The sequence below is a fragment of the Pleurodeles waltl genome, chromosome 12, assembly GCF_031143425.1.
Source record: "Pleurodeles waltl isolate 20211129_DDA chromosome 12, aPleWal1.hap1.20221129, whole genome shotgun sequence".
Lineage (NCBI taxonomy): Eukaryota > Metazoa > Chordata > Amphibia > Caudata > Salamandridae > Pleurodeles > Pleurodeles waltl.
Window position 1 is genome coordinate 185302946 of NC_090451.1, and position 18765 is coordinate 185321710.

Below are 18765 nucleotides of genomic sequence, written 5' to 3' on the forward strand. Positions count from 1 at the left end.
CTTCAGATTTACACGAGACGGCTGTCCAACTATTCCCCCACCTCCTTTTTAGACTGGTAACTCAAGTCGAGTGTCCAACATTGACCAGAGGTGGGTAAAACAGCTGACCTGAGAAGAGTTAAATGCTTAAAAGAGCAAAGAGTTGCTTCAGTCTGAAGAAATTAAAAGGTCACTGAAAATGTGCTCTGAAAACATCCTGTGTGGTGGATAATATTCTAGATTCAAGGGTATGTAGGGTCACACACTAAAGTGAAAAACAATGTATGGCGACTAACTTTCAATGATTTCCCAAGTTGATGTACGATTCCTAGGGTGATCACAAGCCTATTCAATTGCAGCATTCATAAAAACCCATGTAATACACCTGAACCTGCCACAGATCACAAATATCAGCATTTGCTTTCAGGCTTAGCACAATTTTTGCAATGTTTGAGACAATGTATGTATGTCTTCATATGTAATCACACAGAGTGTACATCTATGTACATAACATAGGAAAGAGAACAAATAAACAAACCTGCAAAGAGCCTGTACGTCCTCTGAGCTTTCATTATCTTACTTTTCACACTAGGAGAGAGGAGATCTGAGACACATAAAAAGTTAACTTAGTATTGTCTGAATTTCACAAGTAAAATGTAATCAATATCACCACAACAAATCACAAGAATAAGAGCTAGCACGCTGAGCACATACAAAAGTTTATTTTTAAGCATGGAACTACAGTGATGGCCAATGAAATGTGGGAGACCTGTGTGAGAATAAAATGAAAGTTGCCTAATCATTGTATTGTATGTCGTAAACTAAATCATGAAGGACTTGACAGGTCTGGATCCAGGTGACTTTATATCCAGCTTGAAATTTAAAATCTATATTTTTATTATTGCATGCCATTCATTATGTAAGTACAAGAAATACAGAACTGCAACATGCCAGTGAACATTTTGCTTGTGGGTGTGTAGGGGATTTTTTTCATGTGACAAATTTTAGATGGTAAGAAACAAGGTGGATGATCCCAAGTTAAGCTTCTTGGGTTCACCAGTTTTACGGTGATTACAACCATCCATTGTTACTACTGCACAACAACTTGCTAGCTGTGAAAACACTATGCTCCATTGTCATTTTGATTTTAAGTTTTAGTCGATAAGCTGCAATGCAGGCCACCGTCTGAACCAAAGCTTAATCCAATGATTGTTCTTAGATGGTCAAGCCCCTGGTAATAAAGCAGCATGAAGAAATACAAGAATCAACGCACTTTTTACGAATGCACCGGCAGGTGAAAATATACCACCTTATATAATTTTTAGGAAGACTATGACTATTTTAGTACAAGTCATGCAATCAGACGACAGAAGAGGGTGGAGTTCCCATGCTGAGGCGCTGGATGAGATTACCTTTGCAAATTTCCAGGTCCACAGGATACTCAATATTCTTGATGAGCTTCTGACATCCACCTGTCTTTTCATATACAAATCGCTTGAGATGTAAAACAAGAACAGGAGGAAGCTCTTCTAGGGTCATTCTTCGGCTTATCTCAACCTAGGAAATTGAGAAATGAGACACAAGTACATTAACATTGTTATTTCTCACACTATTCCACGCTCAAGATTAGTAACTTCTCTGTACACCTCTCTCAAATCCGACAGACATTTATACCAAGCAAATAATGAAGGTATAACGATCTTGCTCAAAAGCTTGGAAAAGTACATGTCATTTAATTGATAGATACATTACCTATCACACGTATAAGGTGGACATTTAATGAAATTAATGGTAAAATAACTGCATACTCCACACTGTTGCTTAAGAAAATTCACATGATCTAAAGTTTTACAGTAGAATTAAAAGTAACTCCAGAAATGGCCTTGCACCCTAAATTTAATTTTAAGCTTACTATCCTAGAATTTTCTTTCTACAACAGGCACTGTGTAGACACTTTGTTTGCATGAATCATGGGCTTTTATCAATAGTACTTTATGCAAAATGATGAAAGAAGCAACAGAGGGTACAAAATTAGAATCTGTCTCCCATAACTGATTAACAATTAATGGAACATCCGCACATTTTCTAGTACATTTTGCTTCAACAGTACTCCTGGAGTAATCATGATGTGGAAAACTGTACTAGTGGGTTTGAGAAGGATAAAGATCTTCTCATTATAATGCAGCACCCTTCACACAACACCCTTGTTAAAAGAGAAAGACTAGATTAATCCCAAAATTTGACAGAGGTGCATTTTTGGCAAACCCTTTGAAAGATGGAAAATTAGGTCGGTCTACAACCTCATCCCATCGCCAAGGGCAGCAAAGCACAGCCCTATTAACAGTTACTTCCCGTCTAGTCTGATGTGTGGGAGTGCCCTGTATCTGACACACAAAATTTAGTACTTCAAGAAATGGTGCAAAACAGTTACAATGGCTTATTCCAACCTCCAGAATAGGCCTATTCAGGTCAGATATTCAAACGTGGACAAAACTAAAAGCCATGTGTAATGTGTGGAAGATTGTGTGCAAGATGAAGCACTCGGAAAAAGTGGAGTAGAGGAAGGAGGAGTGCCATTTGCAAACAAAGTAAGGGCAATAGCCTCCACCAGAAAAATTAAAGCAAACAGACTTGGTCAGAAGATGAGTCATGAACGCACTACTGCTTATTTGTAATCTGTTTAGATGATTTTGGCTATTTTTCACGTGCTGTTCAATGTCTACACATGTAGCCACTGGTACCAGCTCTGCATCAACTGCATTCCAGACGAATACCAATCACTCTCATGCACATCAGCTTTGGCCACTCAAGCTTCACCAAATGTCTGCATCACATTTCTCACTGGATCAAAGATGGTGTTCTCTGCTCGATTCAATAAAAAAGTAAATGATCAGGGGTAGACAGGTCTAAAAACTGCTGTCCAGAAATCCCCCACACCAGTCATGACCAGTACTGTGCACCACTCATCTTGGGCTGTATCACGCCACCATTTCCAGCACTGCGCAGGCATCTAAGGGGTCTGGGTTCTTCTTTGTGGTCCTGAGAGCATGCATTCACTGAAATAACTCTTAAAATGTTCTTCTGAGCCAGTTCCAGCACTGCGCAGGCATATAAGGGGTCTGGGTTATTCTTTGTGGTCCTGAGAGCATGCATTCACTGAAATAACTCTTAACATGTTCTTCTGAGCCAGAAACACAAACAGCAAATACTGCTCTATGTTTTTAAGATCTTCTGTGACCATACCATGCATAAATGTGTGCATACTGAGTTAATGGATGTAGTTAGGACACCAAAAAGAAACACTCCTTCTGCTCTGGTGCAGCACAGAAAGTGACATTAGGATACGTCCCTTGGGACCATTTCCAAAGACAAAAAGGGTGGACCTAAATTCGAACCAGATTTCATGTGTGTGCCCCAAAAACAATGCTCAGGTTGTCTGGAGGAGGGGCATTCAAATTTGCTGGTGTTCAGGCACTGCAAATTCTTCCCACAGCTGAAAACGACCAATGACTGGAGCGGACATGAGTTGCAGTCACTTCATGCTTGGATTACTGCAATCTCAAACAAAAAAAACTCAAGTCTGCAAAACCCCACAGCCAGAGAGGGTTAATCTTCAAAGATGCTTACTTGAGAAATATGTCCACTACTAACTTGAGGAGACGTCAATGACCTTACCCATTACAGGCATCCTCGAACAAAAGTCACAAGTACCTTCAGAAATGTTACTTCCCCAGAGGCAGACCTCCGGCAGTCAAGATGCCAGACTGGGGAACGCAATGAGCACAAGCTTCAGGGCGAAGCCCAAACCCAATGATATTCACTTCAAGGGCCCTGAAAGCTACGCTATTTTAAGTGGCCTCTGAGAGCCCATGAGTCCATTATACTGAGGTGACTGAAGAATGCTAAAGAAGGACTCATTATTTGTGTTTGGCTCGAGTATAACTTCCAGTATTTGTTCAGTGCTTATTACATTGGTTTTCAGCCAAGCTCGCCTCAGGGTCAGATTGGTCTATAGAGCAATGTGGCAGTACCCAGCAGGATGGTTTGACAGGTCAGTGTGGCTGGTTTTCTGGCTGCCTGTGGGTCTGTTTTATAGGTTTGCTGGGCCGATTTTTACCGATATCCCTAATATTGAAAAAAGCAATGCCTTCAGTAAGCTCAAATTAATTAATACAGTCTACCATTCCATGCAAAACATTTGTACAACATGTTTTTACAAGTTCAATTACGAGCTATAATTGCAAGTTTAATTACGTAGGCTATTTTCTTTAAAATTGTATTTTTGGGGGTAGCAGGTGGCTTAGGGCCTGTTAGACCCCGCTATTTGGTTCCTTTGTTTTCCTTTAGAGGATATCTGTTTGCCACCACACAACTAGGTCCTGCAGAGGGAAGCACTTCTGTTATTTGATGCTCCCTCTTGCAGTATGTGCCAGTCTCAGGGATGTAAATTTGCCGATGTGCGGACGCAGAACTGGTGAGTCTGGGGTGTTAGCGTCGCCCAGTGCAGCCAAGCACCGTATTTTGTTTTATTCCACGTTTCTGAATCTGGTTGTAATTACGCGGGCTATTCTCTTTTAAATTTTATTTTTGAGGGTAGCATTGGCTAAGGGCCTCTTAGAGCCAGTTTTTTGGCGGTTTTAGTTTAGCAGCCATCTTTGTTTACCACCATGCCACTACGTCCTGAAGAGGGAAGCGCTCCAGTTTGACACGCCCTCTAGCAGTATGTGCCTGCCTCAGGGATTTAAAACGGGCCTAAGGCAAGCCCATTCGCACCCATGGGGGCCAGGGAGGCTGCCGCTTTGAGTACAGCTAAACACAGGCTTAGCTATACGAGGATGACCCTTTTGAATTTGGAAGGGAAGGTGAGGTGCGGAGGAGGGGAAGCGTTAGACTCTGGAATGACAGGACAGTGGTGCTGCTCTTTGTGCAACTGGACTGCTGGGAGGTGTAAAGTTCGGGAGAGCGTGGCCATGGAGGAGGTTACCCCCAGGAAAGGTGGGAAAGAGCATATTGGGGGGTTACAGGACAGAAGAGGTCATACCCTGTGCGTTAATTAACTCTCGCTCTCTCAAACCAGTCAAGAAATTAGCTAGCTGATTGGGACAGAGCAGTTCGACTGCCTGTGTGTTACGGAGACACAGGCCAAGGAAGACTCTGGCTCGGATTTTGCGGTCGCCACACCACCAGGTTTTGCAGTGCTGAGAATGGATGGGAGTGTTCGAAGGCGTAGAGGTTTGGCCATTATTTTTAGGGCCTGCTGAGCTGCACGCTAGAGCATGTCAACACCTGGGGGAAGGGGGATTGTGAGGGGAGGCACTTCAAAATTTAAAATAAACATAGTATGATTTTAGCAGGCCTCCTGACCTATCGTATGCCAGGTCCCAAAAAGAAGTTCAATATGAATTGGTATTAAGTACTTGAGCCCTTTTATCTCCTGTGGTAGTCTCATCATACTGACCAGGATACTAGGGCTCTACTCCAACTCATGCAAAGTTTCGGCCTTAGCCAGCAGGTTAATACCCCGACTTACAAAGCCAGACACACGTTAGATAGGATCTTTTTCAAACAAGAGACCCTGACTGTTGGCAATTGTGTGCCGTTAAGTTGGTCGGACCACAGTCTAGTAAAGTTTCGAGAACACAGGGGACATGTGGCAGAAAATACGTTCGGCACCGTTTAGAGTATCAGAAATTGAATTAAAAAAAAAATCACTGCTGGCGATTTCTCAGACGCCTTGTTAAAATCTAAAGAGAACGTTCTTAAGAGGTACAGGCTCACAGGCGGAGAATTTTAACATTTGGGTGATGTCAGCCACTGAGGAGGTTGCCCCTCTGGCCAAAGACTGCCTTAAGGGTAGGAAGGAACCCTCTGCTCTGTGGTTCTCCAAGGAGCTTCAAAGGCAGTGTAGGAAGCGGGAATGCAGTAGGAGATTGGCTCCTAAGTTGGAGGGAAAAATTAAACATAGGGAGCTAATTCTCAAATACAAAAAGGCTATTAAGAATGCAAACACTGTGTACTTCTCCCAGAGGATGAGGTCGGCTATTAACATCCCGAAGGAACTTTTTAGTACAGTGCATGCCCTCTTGGCGCCTCCTTCACACCAGGTGGTGGTGAACTCACAGGCTTTTTGTAATAAGGTTGCAGAGTTTTTCAAAGATAAGATATTGACGACCTTTCCAGATTTCTCTGTATTTATGGATAGTGCTAGTAATTTGCCTATGAATAGTCCTGGTACTTCCGAGTTGGCAGAGTGTGAGGAGAGGGCTAATGCTCTATGCCGAAGGTGTGACCCCCAAACTGCTTAACCCCAAAGATGTTTAAACCAGGTTTTCCCCACTGCCTGCGTCCAAAATCAAGACTCTGCAGGGGTGTATTACTTCCGGGTCACAAATGATCCCTGTCCACCCAGGGCCCTGCAGCTAGTCCCCAACCGGATTGCAGAGGCAGTGGAGGTTTATTCCCAGGTTCCGGAGTCCACAGTTTACCCCAGGGTTGGAAGGAGGCAGTTGTTATGCCTCTGAAGAAAAACACAGAGGAAGCCTCTAGTGATTTAAAAAATGTGCGCCCTATTTCGTTACTGGGTGCCCCAGCTAACATCTTGGAGAACCACATATACCAGGAATTAGCCCAGTTTCCCTGTATCAAGAACTCCTGGACCCCTCGCAAAACAGGTTCAGGAAGAATCACAGCACCGAATTGGCGCTTTTAGCAACTGCTGACTCCATCCGCAGGCAAGCTGACTCGGGTAGTGCGGATATCTTGGTGCTGTTGGACCTGTCCGCAGTCTGACACCAGACACATTCTTTGTTGGTGCATAGGCTGTGTCAGGCTGGGCTGAGGTACATGGCACTTAATTTGCTGGAGTCCTGCCTGTTAGAATGCTCAAGGTTAGCTGTGGGGACTTCAGAGCTTCTCTTTTCCAGCTCCCATGTGGGGTCCCCACAAGTGTCCTCTTTAAACCAGACACCTCCCTCGTTCATTTATATGCCACCCCCTTGGTGAAGCTGGTGTGCTCTTTTAGCTTTTTGGTGTCATCCTATGCGGATTACACTCAGATCATTGTTCACATCTCCTATAAACTGAAAAGAGATGGCTGACAGATTAAGGGCTTGTATGATGGAGATCTGCAAGTGGATGAGGGAGGGAGAACTGACTTAAAATGAATGGGGAGAAAACAGATCTTGGTCTTCGGCGGGATCTTTCCATTTGGAGTAGCCGCTGGTGGCCAAAAATGTGTGGTACCATACTGACCCTAGAAGCTACACTTTGACTTTTGATAACACCTTGACGTTTGACGCCCAGGTGAACAGAATGGAGTTCCTGCTTCAGGATTATCAAGATCTTGAAGAAAATTGTACCGTTTCTATCCAAAGTGCTTAGCGGGTCAGTGGTCACTGCGCTCATCACCTCCCACTTAGACTACTGTAATGCCCTGATTTAAATGTTAACCACTTCTCCCTAAATAAGCGCCAACCTAACCAAAATGCAGCCGCTCTCTTGGTCCTGGGAGTACCTAAACATTGTTCAGCCAGAGAATGACCGAGGCCTACAATGGCTGCCAGTTCGGAAGTGGGTGATTTTAAAGACCTCTGCTTGGTCTACAAGGCTCTCCACTTGCAGGGGCAATCCTACCTTAGGACAGCCTTCAATTGGTATGCCCCTTCAAGGTCCCTGAGATATGTGGTTCGATGGAAGGTGGCTGTTCCTAGGTGCAGGAAAGCAAGGTGGGGAGAACGGGCTGTCTCAGTGGTAGACGCTAGGCTGTGGACTTGCCCCCCGGAACACTTCAGGAGTCTAAATACGTATCTGTTATTCCGTAGGCAGGTCAAAACTTGGTTATTCTCTAATGAGCCCTCGCTCAGAGTTGACGGATTGTTTTGGTTTTCTCTGCTTTGGGCCTTCACCTGTCACACAGTCTCGTTCAGTTCAGCACTGAGATGCCTTCCGGTTTTACACGCTTTCGAAATGCTACAATTAAAAATCTGCCCATATTAGTAAATATGGCCATTTTTTTTAGCTCTCTAATCCAAGAGTGGGAGTGTGTTTGAGTAAGTGAGTGTGAGTGAGGGGGTGAGTGAGGGTGAGAGAGTGAGTGTGTTTTTGGTGCCTGGGACTATTTTCTGTCCCAGTCCAAACCTGACGTGCCTAAGAGGACCGAAGAAAACAGATGGTACTTGTATAGCCATAAAATGGAGCAAAGGGTTTGGTGTTCTTATGGAATGCTTCCATAATGTTACTTAAACTAGAAGGTACAATATGTAAAACGTTTAAGTAAAAAAACAGATACACTGCGCAACTGCATTTTGAACCCGCATTTGATAAATATGTATAGCCAAACTAAAGATTTGTTAGATCGAAAACGGCAAACTGATGCAACATCCGTGCCATTATAGGTGTGCAAACAACCCCTTCAGGCTCCCAGACGTGCACCCCGACACAAGGCAATTCCTTTCCATTAAACCGGCAAATACGAGTTGGTTTGGTCATGTTAACTTGTACTAAGACCTAATGCAGCTATTTCATAACCTTTAAAAAAAATCTCATTGGTAGTTTTTCCAAAGTCTCACTTCCAAGATATGTTGGAGGACGTCATTTGTCCTTTCGTGAAGGGGCTTTTGGTATATAAAGTAATACGTTGTCGTGACGCTTGGGAAAACTCATCACCTGTCACTAAATGAACTCAGTCTTGGCTAGGGAGAGAAAATGATCCTTGTATGAAATGCTAAACAGTAGGAGAAACGTTCCTGGTAAATGAGAAGAGCAGAGCAGTAAATTAGAACCGCCACTTTAGTGCCATCGAAACAATGTAGTGGAGTCCAGGGAGAGAGCCTGACCTTTTTAAGTTCACAGTAAACACTAGGACATGTGCAGCTGCGAGTGCAGAAATCCCAGGACCTATAAAATCAGCTAAAATGATTCCTCGTGAATGCGCGCTCCGGGACACGGAGTGAATACCGTCTGGCACATCGTGTTCAGTGTAGTCTCAGTGGAGGGCTGGAGTGGAGAACGGGGGTTGGCAAGAAAAGAATGTGTAAAACCCAAGTGTCCAGGTACACCCAGGGTTAGACAAACCATTGATACTCGTCGCAGCCGTGTCACGCATCCGGCCCCGAAAGGCCTTCCATCCCAGTCAAACGTAAGCAGCAGGCGGCCTTGGAAAGCCTGCAAGCGGTCCGCATCCAGCCCCCACCCCACGGCAGGGCATCTTTTGGGCCAAGCTCTTGCAACCCTGCCCGGGAGCTCCCACAATTAAGTCCACTACTCTCTGGCTAACAAAAAACATTCTTATCGCATGCCAACGTAAATGTGGACTCATCTGTACTTTCAAAGCAGACAAGGACGGCATCGGCCATGCCATTCCGCATGCCTTGTACTGGACTTATCTTTGTTTTCAGTACAGAAGCTCCCCCGATCCCTTCTCGTTAGACACACTGCGCACTCATGTGATGAAATGTAATCCCCGCTGCATGCTACGATGAACCACAACTATTTCTTCACAAAAGACGTTACAACATGGAACCCACTCTTCCGAGTTCACACTGTTCCGTCCGTTTTGCCTTGTGCAACATACAGTGTGATCATTCCTGAAACCTCAGCCCCGGTTCCGGGCAACAAGGCACATCAACACCTTCGTCATGAGACTGCAGCAATCAAATTACAACCCCGTTTTTCTCACTTAGAAAAACAGTGCAGTAAACACAATGCTACAGCCGTGTCCTCAAATAATTTTTGGGACATCCCTTGCATAGTCAGAGAATCACACATCAACAAAGCCATCCTTGGTATGCAAAAACTTGCATCTGAACACCCATATAAATAATGAACACTGGAAGATTTAATATTTTCTCACCTAACTGGTTTCTGCTGAACTATTGGTTTCGATTGAGCAAAATAGGACACCTCAGCTCCCAGCGCTTTATTGGTGCTTGATGTTGTGAGCAAATGCATGCAGTTTGGAGAAGTAAAGCTTATGTTTGTCAAACTTAGGCCCAGGGCAAAATGGAGAAGGAAAATGTTACTTACCCAGTAAGCATATGTTTGGGGCATGAAGCGCTGTAGATTCACAGGCTCTGCAAACTTCTGACATCTAGTGATCGGTCCGGAAGGCTGCAAGTTGTTTTTGTCAAAGTATTTTGAGTCAGGAGGAATAGTGACTCTTCCTCTTGCTGGTAATGCCAGTGGCGATTGGTGATCCCTAAATTGCACTAGGTTTACCACATTGTTCCCAAAATGTGCCTTTGGTGCCTTCAGACAAACGACCCCATACCCTCCACTCACTGTTTCTCATTCCAAATCTCTCTCACACATACACACACACACACACACACACACACACACACACACACACACACACACACACACCCTCCCACCTCCCCCTCACTCAACTACTGGTGTACAGGGGCTCCGATTTGAACGCTTGGGGTGTAGATGGTCTGCTTTAATAGTGCAGCAAGTACAGTTGCACCAGGACCTCTATGCCCTGGTGCAATTGCACATGTCGCACTACTGATAGAGGCAACCCAGGGCCTCCATACCCTGGTGCAACTGTACCTGTTGCACCATTGGTAGATAAACCCCTCCACTCTTAATTCCTCTCACAATCGCCCTCCTTCTACCTCACTCATACTTGCTTTACTCACTCCGTGTCTGTAGTCATACTCACTGTCACTCATTGATTCATTGAGAGTGAAAGAGTGAGAATCAAACACATTAAACCAACACACACTCCCCCTCAATCGCATTCTCTCCGTCGTTCACAAACATTCTTTCCCCACATATACACAGAGCACCAAAACTGATTATTTTTACTTACCTTTTTTTCTTTTGCTGGCAAACCAGGGGCTCCATGGCAGCAGCAGAGCAAGAATCTAGTGCTGAACACTGGAACCTGCAAGCTATGACTCCCAACAAGGAGCAGACTGAGCAGCGGGACCAGGTTTCAGAGGAAGACCCACCTCAAATCCCTGTCACAACTTTGTAATGGGACTAGAAGCTCAGCTCTCTGGCAGCTCATTTCAGCAGATATACTGTGCTTCCTGAGGCCTGGGAAGCATGCCTTCTAAATGAAAAGGCATGTGCCTGTGTTAGGGGATCTTAGTTGAACTGCACCCCTCAGCCATGCCCAAACCAGACATCCATCTACAGACTGCTGTGTTTTTAACCAGCACCCTGTAGCTGGATCATTGCTCTGCCCCTTCCCCCTCACCCTCCTGTCATCAGGAGCCAGGTGGAGAAGAACCGAGGGCTGGACCTACACACTGCAGAGTTCACGTAAACACAAGTTGTGTTTTCATGCGCACTCCTAAATTAAATGATTGCAACTGCAATAACTTAATTTAGCTGTGCTCCTTGGGCTCACAAGAGACAGGGCTACACACTGGAACCACAGAAAAGGAGGCACCCCCACAAAATTGGCCAAAGCAGAAAGAGCATCGAGTCGAGGAGCACCTTTCAGATGACTACTTAGGCCAGATGGTCTAGTTCAGGGGGTGATTGTCAGAGCTCTTGGACATTCCAGGCCTGTACATCACCTTGAGGTGAGCTTGAACAACACTGATCAATAGTTTGAGTGGCTGAGTACATGCTCTTGGTATTAGTAGCGCTTCGGTAGGAGCTTTAGGCTTAGCAAGACCATCTGTCTGTCTTCCACCTCTTTACAGGCCTGGGCAATGTATTGGCAGACCAAATGAACAGTATCAGTGTTTCCCCCACCACTGGTGAAAATAAGTAGTGGGAAGCACAGAGGGCAGGGAATGGCGGACAATGCATGCGCAGAGGGGGCAGAAGAAGAGACTAGTCATTAAAATGACCAGCACTGCCCAGTCTTAAAACTGCTAGATTTCCCTACAGTTCACAAATGGGTAACCTGCCACATATCTGCTGTGCCTGCAATTCTTCCAATTTATAGTTAGATTTGAGTCAAATGACCCAGGCCCAACAATACGTTTGTGAACCTGGCTCCCATGGTCCCTCGCTGGTCTCTCAAGAGCTTCTCTCTACCCCGCCTCGTGGTCTAACCTTCAGGCATTTCTGCCATTTCACTCAACAGCATTTGTGAGAGCATTTTTGAGGCTCTAATTGCAGTATTAAAAGAGAAACTCCAAGTCCCAGAATGCAAACCCAGGAGGCCTACTTATCATGAAGCTCGCTGCAGCTCGTTTTACCCCTGAATCCAGGCACATACAAGAATGGGGTTCGGCACTGTGGCTGGATACTGCAGAATGAAGCTGCACTATGGGGTTTACTGCATGCAGATAGAGACAACGAAGACTGCTCGTCTGTCAGTGGGCTTCAATGCAGGCCGGTATTATGCTTGTTTGATCTTTACCAGCGATTAGTACTATCGGAAGACACCTACAAACAATCCCAGTTTTTCAGCAGTATTTCGCGTGCTGGTACTTAGACTTGGTGACACACAGGGAAAACCGAAACTGTACATAAAATTCGAAGTGCTGAACCACCCAAGGGTTAAGGTAAAAAGTTTGAGACTTTCTCTCTTGCATTGTTAAAAATCAGCCCGACCTCAACACAATGTAACTTGGGGTCATGGCAAGTCAAAATTTGTACAGTAACTCACTGACGTTGTAACATTTTGTTAATCTTTTAAAGGTGTGGATAGTTCCCATATAGAAGGGGAGTTTGGAACGGTTTCCTCGCCTGTCTTTTGCTGCTAATAATTGAAAATTGCTGAAATTGCTCTTTAACGCGTCAACACCACAACCCCCCTCATTGCCCTGCTGCTGTTCAGTGCAGCTACAGAGGTCCAACCCTTTCACCGTGTGTTATGCAAACTGGCCCCTCGCAATCTGCGGCGACAGGTGCAATACAGAAAATACAGTCCCCTCTGCTAAAGGTCCAAAGCCGCAGCCTCTCTCCAGAGCTCTGGTGCACTTGCATTCTCCCGCTTTTTTACAGGTAGAGCTCTCAAAAGTCCCACACAAAAGCTTGAGTCGTTCACCCCATCGAGACTTTCACTGCATTCTGGGCCTGGCACAAGCGTTAATGCCCCATGAGATGCCAGGATAGCGCTGGAGGTAGGGCTCCCCCTCTATCCTGACTTCTGATAGGACATAGGGATGAAGAGTGACAAGCCCCACTGAAGCCTTGTTTGCTTCAGGTCAGTTATGTATTATGAATGTGAGATGTGGACTGAAGAAGCCACCGCCTGACGTGCAGTTCTAAAGGGGCCCGTTTTGTTGCTGGCATGACGTTGCACTTTAATTTGGAAACCAGTATCATTTTCCTGTAAAGGTGCATCATTATCATGTAAAGGTGTATCATCATGTCTGCCTGGGTCATGTGTTTGTGGGTCATCGCCCTTGCATTGGTTCGCCCCTGAGGGCAAACTGACTCCATCTTCAGATTGTTTTCCTGCAGACTGTAGGAATAGAGTGATGTATAATATAAAGTGACTGAAAAAGCCCATCCATGTTAATGTATGGCAAAGACTACTACAGCCACAGGAGACCGGGGAGGTGGATGGGCGCATGTGAATCTACCGCACTACATGCCACAAACAGATGCTTCCTAGGTAAGTAACCTTCTCTGTTTGATGGCATATGTGGCACGGCATAGACTGTTAAGTACCTCCCTAAAAGCAGTGGCTAACCTCTGGGTGTTGTAGTAGTTCGAAAGAGTATGTAGCACTGCCTGGCCTACATTTGCTTGCTGGCATGCAAAGACATCCATAATCCATACAGTAATGTTTAATGAAAATGTGTGGTATAGCCAATGTTGCTGCTTTGCATATGGCAACTATGGGCATGTTACCACAAAAAAGCTATTGATGCAGCTTTTTTACGAGTTGTGTGATCTGATCTAGTTGGAATAGGTAGTGGTCATTTAGATTTTGAATAGCAAGTTGGATGCATTTGACGATTCATCCTGCTACAGCAGATTTAGTAACAGTGTTGCCTTTTTGTGGTGGGCAAAAAGCAACAAAAAAGTGTTTGGACTTCACAAAAAGTTTTAGTTCTATCAATATAGAACTTTAGCACTCTTGACATCTAATGTGTGTACAGATCTTTCAGCAACCGAGTCTGGTTGAGGAAAGACGACTGGCAATTCAATTGTTTGATTAATATGCAAATGAGAAACGATTTTGGGTAAAAAGTTTGGGTTGGTACGACGAACCACTATATCCTTATATATTTGGAAAAAAGGTTTTTGTAAAGCTAATGCCTGGCGACACCAACATGTCTGAGAAAGTATATGGTAACTAAAAAGGACAATTTACATGATTGGAACTGGACAGGACAAGAGACAAGTGGCTCAAATGATGGGCCCATAAGTCTATTGAGGAGCACATTAAGGTTCCAAGAAGGCACTGGTGGGAGTCTTGGTGGTATTACTCTTTTGAGCCCTTCCATAAACGCTTTAATACAGGAATTCTGTTGAGTTTCAAGTGTTGTCTCTTCTGAAGATAAGCAGCTATAGCTGCCTAGGGGAATCTTATGGATTGTATGCTAAGTTTGCCTTCCGTAACTAAAGAAGGTAAATAATGATGTTTTGGACTGATAACTTGAAGGGATCCCAATTTTGAGCAATGCAAAAGTGCACTAAACATTTCGATTTTGCTGATTAACATGCTCTAGTAGTTGGTCTACGTGCTTCCTTAAGACTATCCGTACATTCTTGAGGTACTTCTAGATAACAGAATTCTGGGACTTCAGGAGCCAAACTTCAAGATTTATCTTCTTGGTATTGGGGTGTCTGATTTGACCTTGATTCTGAGTCAGAAGGTCCGGATTGAAGGGAAGCTCCTTGTGTGGTACTACTGAAAGGTCTTGAGAGTCTGAGTGTGAGGGGGAATGTTTAAAGGTGTGGAATTGAGCTCCAGACAATAACCATGTTGGATAATATCCAATAACCATTGATAAGTGGTGAATTTTTGCCAATTGTGTAAATAATTAAGACTTCCTCCTACAGGTGTGTGGTAATCAGAGGGGCAGTGTAGTGAGTCACTGCTTGGTGGCAGTGGAGGAGGTTGGAGGGGAGGGTGTTTTCCCCTTAACTCTGTAGTTATTCTCTCTATAGGAACCCCTGTAAAAACCCCTGTGAGATGGTGTGTTGTGTTCTCCCTTGGTATATGATTGCAAGGCTTCGGATGTAGAAGGCTAAGAGGCTGATTTAAATTGAGGCCTACGAAAAGTACCACAGGAGGCAGAGGACTGTAGCATCCTCCATGGACTTCACCACTCCATTGTCCTTTATTTTCTCCAATGCCTGATCGACCTGTGGGCCGAACATGTGTTCCTTATCAAAAGGTATATCTAATATAGACTGCTGTACCTCCTGCTTGAAGCCTGAAATGTGTAGCCACACGTGTCTGCATAAGAGGACAGGTGTTAATTGCTTTTGCTGCTGTGTCGGCTGAGTCTAAAGCACAGCGGATGGAGTTGTTGGAAATTAACTGCCCCTCACTGGCAATTTCCTGACCTTTCTTATGCTCTTGTGAGAGGTATTGGAGAAGCTCCTCCATTTGGTTCCAGGCTGCACGATCTTATCTGGCAACTAAGCCATGTGTGTTGGCAATCCGTCAGTGATTGGCACTTGTACAGCGACATGTTTGCCAGAAGCATCTATAAGCTTACTTTCCTTATCAGAAGGTGGAGCACCCTGAGTGGATTGTGAGTTTGCTCTTTTTCTGACTTTGGACATGACCAGGGAGTCAGCAGGAATGTTACCCTGAATAAAAACTGGGCCAGACGGGGAGGCCTTATATTTTTTCTCTACCCATGGAGTGGTAATGCATGCTCTAGCGGGATCTTGGAAAATATTGTCTGCATGACCTAATATACCTTTCAATATGGGTAGGTATTGTGAGCTGGTCAGTGTCTCAGAAATGAAATTCTCAATGGGCTCTTTCTGAAGAGGCACCTGATGGTATGTGGCTGCCTTCCCAATGAGTTCTTGAAACAAAGTTATATTGTCCGGTGGATGTCTAGCAGGCTATACGTCTTTGTCAGTGTCAATGTAAGTGTCCACATCGTATTGTGACCTAGGGTCTGTGTCTGGATGTAGGGGGGGATATTGTCGTCCCATCTGTTCTGTGTGTAGTGAAGAATATGGTGAGCCCGGTGGAGAGATGTCAAGAGCGTCACCCTAAGATCGTGGAGGTGATGGACTTGGTGGTGGCGGTGGATTAATTGGTGTAGACGTAGGTGGATGTCTACCAAGTCCTTTTCCATTCTCCTCTGACTTGAGACGTTGATGGATTAATACCCTCTTCGAAAGAAAGCTGCCTCATAGATAGGGTAGTAACCACTGCTTTAACCAGCACTCTCTCTGTGTTGTAGTATATGCAGCTGTGACTGCTTGGCCTGAAGCTGTTGCTTCATTTTCTGAAGAATGGGCTCATGGGAAGTTATTGGCTTCAAGGCTGCATGGAGAGAGAGTTTTTGGCACAGAAGCCCTCTATACTTTCTTTGCCGAAGTGGTCGGTGCCAAGGCAGAAAGTATTTTTGGTGCAGAAACAGTCAGTGCCCAGTGTGACGTGGAAGGTTTAAGTGCCGAGGCTTGTGGTGGTCCGGTTGGTACTGAGGTGTTATGTATTGGCTTCGGTGCCGAGCCTGAAGGCAGGGCATCCAACAGAGTTTTTCGATGCCTGCCATGGCCTGAGAGCAGTGGCAGCTCGATAGCCTTTGCTTCCATATCTGTGGGTTTTTGGTTGGAGCAGGGGGAGGCTTACTTACTGGTGGTTGACCTGCAGGAATTTACTGCATTTTAAGCCTGATGTCAGCATCTGAGTCCAAGTCTTGAATGGAGAAAGCCACCTCCTCAGCAGCTGAAGCCTCCTGGAGCTCCTGCCCCTGCTTGGTGTCTGACATAGTGTCCTAGATACCGAAGATGTTGGGTGTCTCCTCGAATCTTACTGCTGCATCTCTCAGCGACAAGCTATCCAAACATGCAGTCTTTTTCAATGGGAAAGACCAGCAAGCTTCAGTCTCTTCTCGATGCTCCAGCAATAGACAAAGGTTGCAAACTTCATGGAGATCGGTCCTCAGAAACTTCGAGTGACAATTCAGACAGAAATTAAAGGACATCCTTCCCATCAGGATTTCATTCTCCGAGGTGTGGAATGGAGAAAATGGCAGCCCAAAAGGCACGACCCTGAGGGTCTCAATCGAGATGATTCAATTGGGATAGAATTCCTCAGTCCTGGAATGCAAGAGAAAATTACTGCGTCAATAATAATACAGAATGATTAGAGGTTTTCTCAAATGGAAAAAAGCCTAATACGGCCTCCAACCAGAGTACACTGTAAACACAACCGGACCAGATGGCGGAAGAAAATCTGAAGCTGGAGTAGATGCCCTTGCGCACTACCAGCAAGAGGATGAGTCATTATACCTTGTGACTCAAAAGACTTTTCGTACAAAAACAACTTTCTACCTTCCAGTCCCAACACTAGATGTCAGAAGTATGCAGAGCATGTGTCTCTACAGCCACACATGCCATCAAACAAGTAGCTTCCACAAAGGATGAGTTGTGTTAAAGATAAAGATGAAGCGGTGCATTGATTTAGGAGTGTTAGTAAAAAATACAGTGGCACTCAGATCATTTGGGTATTGGGCTAGTATATTTTTATGACTTAATGTTAATCAAATCAAACTAAAATGCATGTAAAACAAACATCCACCATAAATGTATCAATAGGAACAAATATAAAATATCTAACCTTATCATGCTATCTAAATAAATATTAGTGTATTAAGTTACTTACCTTCAGTACTGTTCTTTCTAGTGCATATTCTAATCACAAATGCTTCACCTTTAGAATAATCCTAGTTGGCAGACCAGATCTGGATTTCCAACAGTAACTGCTCCCACATGAGAGAAGGTGGCACTGCTGGACTAAGCTGCCTCGTGCCACCCCAGAGGTGCAGAAATGGAGCTTTATATAGGCCCACTCCTGCTTGCAGACACCAGTGTGTGTCCTGCATTTTTCCCTAGCCCTAAGTGAGGACAGTTTTCCCCAAACTGACATTTTTAATGGTTACTGAAGTTCACACCACAGAATGGAGAGAAGGGAGGGTGCGTACCAAGAGTAAGTTGATTTGATGGATACTTCTAACTGCATATTTTTCACCTTTATAAAACATATCATGCAGTGCGCCCTCCTAAAAGGCCCCTGGGGACTTAGGAGTGGACTTGTACCAAAAAATATTGCAAAACTCAACGGGCAAAATAACCCACTCTCCAGAATTGACTGTCAAGGCAGAAGTGCCTGATGACTATGGACGGATGTTCATGTATCTTCCTGGAAGAAGTTTAAGACAGGAACACCCCTTGCCAATGCTGTAGACTCAGCTTTGCCTCAGAATGAGTCTCTAGGCTTCTCAGGTGCTTGCATCTTGGCCAGAGCACTGCATGTCTTTACACAGGACAATCCACTTACAAAGGGTTCCGTTTCTGCACTACCTTCCCCTTCTCGGTACCAGCAGAGCCCATGCAAAACTGGTAGTCTACATGGTATTCTTTCGTGCACTGAGGGCCATCTTTGAATCAAACCAGTGGAGTTTCACTCCACTTTCGAGGGATGTGGCAGGGAGGAAAAAATAACGAGAAAGAGTGATGAGTAACCAACATGGGACGGCTGTACAGGTGTTGACTGAAGGGAAGAACAGGCACTGAGAAGCAATTTGTCAGTAAAGTAAAACAAAAAAAAAAATGTTGCATTTGAAGATCTCACTGACCATGCCTGCAGCTGACCAGAACGTTGAAGTGTGTGGTAAGAAAAAAAAACATCAAGATGGTAGGGAGTTGTAGTGAAGTGTGCATGGG

The 18765-nt window shown here is 44.7% G+C and overlaps 1 protein-coding gene across 1 annotated transcript in view; it reads right to left on the minus strand.

The window, feature by feature from the left end:
- USP10 (ubiquitin specific peptidase 10) overlaps nt 1-18765 on the minus strand; it is a 285739-nt gene that overhangs the window by 23730 nt on the left and 243244 nt on the right. Inside the window, exons 12-13 of the mRNA XM_069216238.1 lie at nt 1392-1536; nt 518-583 (exon numbers count right to left, since the gene is read on the minus strand). Coding sequence (XP_069072339.1) covers nt 518-583; nt 1392-1536 — 211 coding nt within the window. The remainder of the gene's footprint in view (nt 1-517; nt 584-1391; nt 1537-18765) is intronic.